This window comes from Adiantum capillus-veneris, chromosome 22, assembly GCF_014529385.1.
Source record: "Adiantum capillus-veneris isolate H3 chromosome 22, ASM1452938v2, whole genome shotgun sequence".
Classification (NCBI taxonomy): Eukaryota; Viridiplantae; Streptophyta; class Polypodiopsida; order Polypodiales; family Pteridaceae; genus Adiantum; species Adiantum capillus-veneris.
The window spans coordinates 55,776,893-55,785,866 of NC_140952.1; the positions used below are offsets into that span (position 1 = coordinate 55,776,893).

General features: G+C 42.9%; 1 protein-coding gene across 2 annotated transcripts; it reads left to right on the top strand.

Moving 5' to 3' along the window:
* Positions 1-5,301: 5,301 nt before the first annotated feature.
* Positions 5,302-8,474, top strand: LOC147429396 (myb family transcription factor PHL8-like). 2 transcript variants are annotated; one of them, XM_086495614.1, is made up of 7 exons: positions 5,302-5,590; positions 5,985-6,189; positions 6,589-6,665; positions 6,782-6,839; positions 6,984-7,053; positions 7,139-7,208; positions 7,417-8,474. In XM_086495614.1, the coding sequence occupies exons 2-7, from the start codon at positions 5,988-5,990 to the stop codon at positions 8,221-8,223; spliced, it is 1,284 nt and encodes a 427-aa protein (XP_086351740.1). In that variant the 5' UTR covers positions 5,302-5,590; positions 5,985-5,987; the 3' UTR covers positions 8,224-8,474. The 2 variants fall into 2 exon arrangements, with proteins under 2 accessions (XP_086351740.1, XP_086351741.1); XM_086495615.1 differs by having other exon boundaries at positions 7,142-7,208.
* The last annotated feature ends 500 nt before the right edge of the window (positions 8,475-8,974 follow it).

Sequence of the window (8,974 nt, forward strand, 5' to 3'; positions counted from 1 at the left end):
GGTGAGATCATCCCCGAGAAAGATGCCCGTTTTCTTAAGAGTTGGTCTCTTCTTCATAAACTCCTTCTTCGCTTCCATGGAGGAAAAACAAAGGATGAGTGCCCTTTCTTTCAAGGTTTCCCCCTTGCTCCCATTTTTCTTGTTGCCCACTCTCCATGCTCTTGAGTGCATCGGCTCATGAACCCCCATCAAAGCCATGAGTTCTTTTACCTCTTCGTCCGCATTATCTTTGTCTTTAAGGCCGCAAATTCTCACATGTAGAGAGTGCACACGCCTTCTTTGCTCCTCTTCTAGTGTCAGGTTTATCATGTTGGGTGTGGACGTTGTTGTTTCTTTGCTTTTCCCTTTCTTGGCAACCTCAATCCATTTCTCGGCCTCATATGCCTTCTGTTGAGTCTTTGTAATAACATCCACCCAAGAGGTCGTCATTTCTTTGTGCTGCTCTTCCCCCTCTTTGATGGATCGCACTTGCTCTTTGATCGTGTTGAGCTCTTCTATTACTGAAGGTTGCAATTCTCCTTCTTCAAGTGTATTTCGTGATTGTGCCTCAGCAAGCTCCCTCTTGAGTGACACAATTTCTTCCCAATGCAGCGATCTTGCTTTCTTGGGCCAAAATGCGATCTTCGAGTAGTTTTATTGTACCTAATAGGTGGCGGTTGATCTTGTTAATGGTCTCAACCATTTCTTCTTTGCACTTTTGGACTGCGTCCTCTAAGGGGTCGGGCTTATCATTGTGCTCCCTCATGGTTGGTAGTTACTAACATACGAGACGAAATGTTGCGGAGATCTACACGCACCCGTGCTTCCACATTATGCTTACATGTTCCCGCATTAAGCATACATGGCGTATTCAATTTCTGCAATTTTTTGCAATTTTCTAAAAATTTGCAATTTTTGAGAGAGAGAGAGAGAGAGAGAGAGAGAGAGAGAGAGAGAGAGAGAGAGAGAGAGAGAGAGAGAGAGAGAGAGACCGATGGAGGACAAGGAGAGAGAAAAAAGGAGCAACAATGATGGTGCTACAATGTTTGACCGAGGAGTGTTGCCAAGGGGAAAATTCAGAGAGAGAATTCAGAGAGAGAGAGAGAGAGAGAGAGAGAGAGAGAGAGAGAGAGAGAGAGAGAGAGAGAGAGAGAGAGAGAGAGAGAGAGGGATGGAAAAGATGCCAACACACGCTTAGGAGAGAGGAATCTGCTTGCAGAATTCCAAAAAATGCTCGAGTGCTGATGATTTCTCTTTAAATTGAGCTCTCAAGTTCCCATTTCATTCTCACAAACTCCTATGCTTTGGCAAATCCATCTATGCCAAGCCAAAACTCTAGCTCTGATACCACTTGTTGCACTTGTAGAGAGAGAGAGAGAGAGAGAGTGTGTGTGTGTGTGTGTGTGTGAGAGAGAGAGAGAGAGAGAGAGAGAGAGAGAGAGAGAGAGAGAGAGAGAGAGAGAGAGAGAGAGAGAGAGAGAGAGAGAGAGAGAACAACAAACGAAGATGGTGGAAAACCCCTTCACTCTTGCAACAATCACTAGAGTTAGACTTCATCATTTGTTTTGCTCCCACCATGTCCTCAAGTCGGAAAGTCGCTCCGAAGTACAAGGAGTCCTTGGCCAAGATGGCTCGTACAGGGAAACTTCTCTTGGAGCATCTCAAGGAGACCGCTAGCCAGAATATTGCCTTGGAGAAGGAGAGGATCAATATACTAGCTGCTATGTGCATGACTATGAGTGATTTTTTGAAGGAGTCTAGTGGGGGTGACAAGTAGTTTTAGGCTTTCCTTGTTTCACAGCTTCTATGTTTTTTCTGAGTTTTGTTGTAATTTGTCAAAGCATCCAAAGCTTGCAGATTTTATTGTTGTGCTTCCGAAGTGTATGAAAATGTCTCAAGGTTTCAAAGTTTGAAAAAAATGCAATAAATTATAGCAGACCGTGAACTAAATATCTTGTACCCTTTCAACGATTGCAGGATTCAATGGCCATATCCAAGGAAATGGCTCTCTATTGTGCATGGTTGTGTTCTTTAGACATTTATGAATTGCTAAAGGAGCCCAGCTTTTGCAATGATGAGTCCATAGTGCAAACTTGGTTGCATGTTTGCGAGAGCATGGCACGATCTGTAAGCCTCAAGAAGATCGCCAACCCAAGGAGGGGCCATGAACGACGGCGAGCGTGGGCATACATCCATAAGGCTTTGTTCGATGCTGTCTCCCTAAGTGCTTACAATGCTAGCATGTTCAAGTGCCGTCTAAGGGTCAGCAAAGAAACCTTCAATTACCTTTGTGCGAAGCTTGCACCCTTCATGCAGAAGAAATCCACAAACTTTTGCAAGACTGTGCCAATAGAAGATAGAGTAGCCATCGCTCTTACTAGACTTGCTACTGGCGATGGACTCTTGGGCCTTGGTGACACTTATGGATGTGCCAAAAGTACATCTTGTGGAATTGTACTTGATTTTTGCAAGGCAATCGTGAAATCTGGCCTTAGGGATATGTACATCAGATGGCCTTCAAGCTCTCGACTTGCGACATTGGCGCGTGAGTTTGAGCAGCAAGAGGAACCCCCTTTGTTGTTGGTGCGATAGATGGTTCGCACATTCCCATCATTGCACCAAGGGACAACCATGTCGACTACTTCGATCGAAAAGGTTTCCACTCTATTTTGCTGCAACTAACCGTATCTGCTAGTTCAATATGGAATTTTGATGTTGGATGGGCCAGATCAGTGCATGACTCCTTGAATTTCACTAGAAGTGAGCTAGGACAAAGATGTGCAAAAGGGGAACTAGGCAACTACTATCTAGTTTTTGATTGTGCTTATCTTGCACGGCCATATATGCTAGTGCCTTTCAAAGGGTGCAAGGAAGGGCTGTCATTTCTCAAGTACTACTGGAGTTTCATTCAATCAAGTACAAGGATGCCAGTTGAGAGAGCTTTTGGAATGTTGAAGGCAAGGTTTAGAATTTTTGTTAAAAAGATGTGACATGAATCTACGTTATGTGCCAGATCTTGTAGCAGCTTGTCTTGTGCTTCACAACCTTTGTATTTTCCATGGAGAATCTTTTGATATGGAGTGGGTGCGGGAGGCAGAAGCAGAATTGGCGGGTCACGGTGGACGTGCGGCAGAGGATTGAAGAGCAGGTGCTACACCCATGATGGAGCTTACGAAAACACGGGATGTCGGAATAGAGGAGGCTATGGAGCGTGCACAACGCAGCGATGAAGGAGGTTCCAATGACCTTGAAGTAGGCTCCGAGAGGCGGGACAATATTGCAAAGGCAATGTACAAAGAACATGTACGGATGAATGTCCAATAATTTTTTGGAAATGAGGCTTTAGAGGAAGTAGATTCATCATCATCTTCAAGTTAGAGCTTTTGTAACAAATGTATTCATTTTAATAATTTTTATGCTATGGTTTGTACTATGCTTTATTGATGCAAATGCTAAATGCTTCTACCTTTCACTCTTTGTTCTGCCGCCGCCCAATGTTCACACAAGCCGGCGGAAGAAAATCGAGTGACTTTTTCTTCCACCCTCTATGTGAACAAATGGGTGGCGGAAGTGCGCATTATGTAACTCTATCACCCGGAAAAGCTACTTTTGGAGGCTCTCTTCCACCGCCTCGATGTGAACCCAACCTAAGAGTAATAGAATAATTAGTGAAGTTAGCAATGAGTCGGTCATTGACCATGTCTAGAAGCCCGAGCTCAATGCCCCTTTATTCAACATTCAAATCTGTATGTGTTTAGGATGTAATGCCTTTCTTATTTACTTGGTGATTCCAAAACCTTGTTTATTCGAGGAGGTTTGAGGCAATGTTGAACTTATGAAGATAATAACACAAGAAAAATTCCCCTTAAAAAAGCAGTAAAGGCAAAAGGGATTTGCAAAATACAATTTTTGTTGGCCATGGTGTGAAAAGTATCTCTCATCAAAGAAGAATGTGGAGAAGGAGCAAGAGGAGTAGAAACTAGAGGAAGAAAAATTTATAGTCCCGAAACTGAGTAATAGGCATCTAAGGAGGCAAAGATTCCATGGACATTGGTGGACAATGGAACAGAGAGATGCCGCGAAAGATGCTTGAGGTTGAGAAGATGGTATCAATCGAGGTAAAGTACATACCAAAATCTCATGAAGGTTTTGGAGCTCTTCACCTTCCACATAAAGTGTATACTGCTTCGAAGTAATAGCAGTCTATATTACTTAAACAAGGGCCAACAAATATTCTCGTTGGAGTCTCAAAAGTAGGAGGGTTCTATGAAGCTCCATTGGTTCTCTTTGCCAACGTAGGAGTTGGATCGACCTCCATCAAAAGTGATTGTTCTTCTTGTGAGAACAAGAAGAAGGTTGAGTTTTGATACGACTCAATTCAATCGTCACAGACACGTCATTCTTTAGAACACGTAAAACTGCAACAAAAAGACTTGAATACAATTGAAAAGAGCGCACTTGCACTTTGTAAATGACACAAGAGAGGTGTAGTTTCCCGAGAGAGTGTTGGCCTTTGGCAATATTTCTTTATCATTATCAAAGATAGATTAGAATTGTGTGTGACCAGACTAAAGATTTGTCTACAATTGAGGCATAGCCTTGATTTTATAAGAGCTTCGCTTCAAAAGCAGAAAGAAGTGTCCAAAAGCATCTGGTTTCAGTAATTGGACCCAAAGGCTGATTGGATTGGGGTTTGGCTAGAAGTAGATCTCCAATAATAAAGGATTAACCAATTTCTACATGTCGGCACAAAAGCACAAGCCTATGGGGTCGCTTGAATCCAATTTTGACAGAGGAGGGAAGCAAGCGCGGGTTTGTACAAGAGGGGCTTTAGCTCCTCGTAGCTTTAGGGATATCCACATTTGGCTCGATGTCACTAGACTTACACCTCACCTTCATGCCATCATTGGCACTGTAAATAGAAGGTTGGAGCTCTCAATCGACATTGTTACCGGAGCCATATTGACACCAACATCTATATCTATACTATTATAAAAGGGGGAAAGATTTGGGTCCCTCGAGCCTCGTGGCATAGCCGAACGAGAGAGAGAGAGAGAGAGAGAGAGAGAGAGAGAGAGAGAGAGAGAGGTGCCACCGTCGGAGGCGGCGCCTACCAACTCGTCAACTTAACTACTACACTACTATTGGCCAAGCCAAAAGCGGGCTCAAATTTCAATGTGAGAATCCCCCTTTAAAATGGCATATTCCAAGCTTTAATGTTATGGTGTCCTTTTGCGAGATGATTGAATACAGATGTGCTCCCTTCCCATTTTGAGTCTATAAAATCATACTCTAAATATTTTAATCTGCTGCCAGTTTTTCGCATATTCTCGCTCGCCTGCCTGTGTGTATTCTGGGGGAGGCAGGCTCTTCTCTGTATAATTATATATGCAGCTTCCATGGAAGCTTGAGTGGCTTCTTTTGGGTCACGATCGTTGCCATTCTGTGCACAGTTTTCAACTCATTTTGCTTGGATAAGGGCGGCGGTGGTCATCTCAGCTCAGTAGCTTCTAAAAATCGTCACTGCTTGAGAGAGAGAGAGAGAGAGCCTACTGGGATTGAACCCTTAATCAAATACCGAAATAAGCTGCTCATTCCGTTCATCATCTAGGTAATGATCTTGTCCTTGCAGTTTAGTTATTCGCTAATGTCTGGTAGTAGTTAATTTCTGTTTTAGCAACAACACGCTGATGATTGCATTAATTAAAGGAGCTCATGTTTAATGTATTTCCTGTGATCAGAAATGCAAAACCCTGACAATCAACTTGTACCTTGGCAATCAACTTCTTTTCATGCTTTTCGTTTTGTTCTATTCAAACTCTGGTTTTCTTTCAAACACTTGGCTTCACAGATATGAGATCTGATTGTGGGCACACATGCTTTTGGGGCACCTTGAATTTCTGTGTCTTTGAGCTCTTATGGTTTGCTTAGGGGTATGGCCCTGTAACACGTTGTTGTGATGTAGCCATCCTTGGTGAATGCTTAGTAGCTTTAGTTGTATGCAGGGAATGCATCAGATTGAGAGGTTTGCAGGTGGCAGGGGAACATTACCACATTATGTGCAACCAGTTGTCAGTCAAATGCAAGAAGGTGATTCCTTGGTAGGTACAGGAGTCATTCTTTCTGCAGATCCCAAGCCCCGCCTGCGATGGACTGCCGAGCTTCACAAAAGATTTGTTGATGCTGTCATGCAGCTTGGAGGGGCTGACAGTAAGTCTATGGCTTCCCATTGCATTCATTGTAATGTGTTGTCATAGCAGTCTACGGCTTCCCATTGCATTCATTGTAATGTGTTGTCATAGTAATGTGCGTGATTTTTGAAGAAATGCCACACCATTCTGATAAGCTTGACTCTATGTGCACCATGCTTCTAGATTCATACTTTTACTTTTTGCTTGTCAGCTCTTTGTCATGGCATTTGTTTGTGCAAATGTTTCTGCATAGAACTCTTAGAAATATGGGTTTGTTTAAGTCTTTCACGATGTGGGGGTGTTCATATTTTGCAGAAATAGCAAAACAAGACTAGGCTAAGAGCAATCTAGATGTATCTGTTTATGGCTACCATGCACTCAATATATATTGAAAGACTAACAAGTGATTTTAATGCAGAGGCCACTCCAAAATCTGTCATGAAGGCGATGAATGTGAAGGGTTTAACTTTGTATCATTTGAAGAGCCATCTGCAGGTTTTATTTTGCGCTCTGAGATGTGAGGATGTGGCTTCTGCAATTTCTAGAAATGAGATTGTCTGGAACTTCCCTTGTGTCACCGTTCTGAGGAAATTTTGTGTTCATTTTATTAGAAGTACCGACTCGGGAAGCAACCACAAAGGGACACTCAACCAGAAGTGGCAAGGCATGGTATTATGCTTTCCTATTTTGTGTTTTCGTATTTTGTTTTATACGTTGCTCTCTATTTTGTTGATTATTTCTTCATTAGTTATGGTCTTAAAGCATGGATCTATCTAAAAGTCTTGTTCCAAATTGTTGTTTTCTCTTTATCAGATCTTGTCGAAGAGTCTATTTGTCATGTCTCAAGCTGTGGCCAGACGCTACCAAGACGAGATGACTCCAAGTAAGCAGAGCTTGGCTTATAGTATCTTTCACACAGGCATGACGTATAGCGTCTTGTCAGCTAATATGTTAGTAGGATTCTGCAGCAGTGTTCAGATATCTGAAGCGTTAAGACTCCAAATGGAAGTTCAGCAAAAGCTTCGAGACCAGCTGGAGGTAAGCTGAAAGCGGCATAATATTTTTGAATTGATGTGCAGTTGGGTGGCTTAGCATTGACCCTTACAGTGATCAGATCAGACGAAGCTTTAGGATGCTTTGATGCTATTACACATGTTTAATTTACTGTTTGTATTTTATGCGATTTCTGTTGTCTCGTGTTTTATCGAGTGCCTCATTGTTACATGTGGGTGTGTTTATTCGCCAGGTGCAAAGACTCTTGCAATTACGCATCGAAGCACAAGGCAAGTACCTTCAATCCATTCTGGAAAAAGCTCAACAGACTCTTTCTGGCCAGAGTGTTGCGAGCATTGAACTTGAGGCAGCTCGAGCAGAACTTTCAGACTTAGCTAATAGGATGTCAGCTGAATGTTTGAGCTCAAGCTTTGCACTAATCTCAGAAGAGCACCCAGTTAAGAATGTCTTAATGGGGATGAAAGATTGTCCGGAGAGCTGCCTCACTAGCCCCAGCTCTCCTGAAAGCTTCGATGATGCCTTGAGCAGAGGATTTGAAATGCATGATAGAAAGAGATGCAAGGTATCCCATGAGCATCGGGGGCTAAGCCAGAGCAGCAATGAAGAGACTAAGAAGTTGACTGATGGTGATTTAAAAGCAGGTAGGTACTCTTTGGATGGGAGGTCATCAATTACTCCAGTGCCTTCGAATGTGGTGGTTAGAGAGCTCGACTCACATGCTTTGCATCACCAGGAACCTGAATGGCAGGGAGGATTTGGGCATGGCAAAATGAACGAAGAGAGAGAGAATTTGATGAGGAGTCATTACGGTGTAAAAAGGCCAGCCCCTAGAAGAGCAGCCTTATGTCCAGAAGATTTCTTTAGCATAGCTACTTCAAACGAAGCTGGCGCAATTGTTGGAACTTCAGGTTCATTGCAGATTTGCCCTTCACAATCCAGACAGGGAAATGGATTGGATTTGAATAGCAGCGGAGATTTAATGGGGCAGCACCGGGAAAATTTTGATTTGAATTGTGGTGAAGGGAAAGAACAAGATTGATTGGGCCCCTTTTTGGCTTCCTGGTTTTTGGAATGTTGGCCTCTGCATTTGCCTCTGTTGTTGCGCGCCGGACCAGCATATTTTGCCACATCTTGTTTTTGTTCATGGAGATCTGTTTTTGAGAGGATTCTCTTGAGAAACTTCAGCATGTGCTACCAAAGCCCCTTGTGACATTTTGGTTGATTTATGTGAGATTGTTTGTTGCCTCTGATACAGAAGCAGGAAAGGAAGGTCAGTGAAGCTTAATCTCCCACGGCCTCCCATGTCATAGGGGCGTGAGCTCTTCAAGCTTCTCAAGGTGATGATTGAGCTCGGGTTTCCGATGCGAGCATATGCATCTTGTGGGAAGCAAATGAAAGGTTCTTTGCGTACCAATTGGGCATATAGGCAAGGCACCTTTGGTACTCATGTTACTACTACCTTCATGCCCTCCTTATTCAGGTGCTCTTTTGTGTTGGGAATACTACCTAGAATTATATGTGATAGGGATAAAAATTGTTGGCTTGACATGTATGCGTGATATTAGCTTGGAGATATTGATGCATTTGCAAAAAGGCTTGTGTTTAGTAGTGTTTCAGTGATGTTTCTAAGCTGCACGTACGAACGAATCATATGGCCCTTGTATGGTGAAGGACTAGCAACTATCTGGGAGGAATGTGCCCTTGTTATCAGCATTTCTACTTTTATCTTAAACCTATTTGCATGCTCATCTTTCTAGTGTTATGCTCTCTCTCTCTCTCTCTCTCTCTCT

Coding starts and splice junctions, on each gene's coding strand:
- LOC147429396 (XM_086495614.1), top strand. CDS start 5,988: ATGCATCAGATTGAGAGGTTTGCAGGTGGCAGGGGAACATTACCACAT. Junction 6,190..6,588: donor GCAGCTTGGAGGGGCTGACA/GTAAGTCTATGG, acceptor ATTTTAATGCAG/AGGCCACTCCAAAATCTGTC. Junction 6,840..6,983: donor ACCAGAAGTGGCAAGGCATG/GTATTATGCTTT, acceptor TCTCTTTATCAG/ATCTTGTCGAAGAGTCTATT.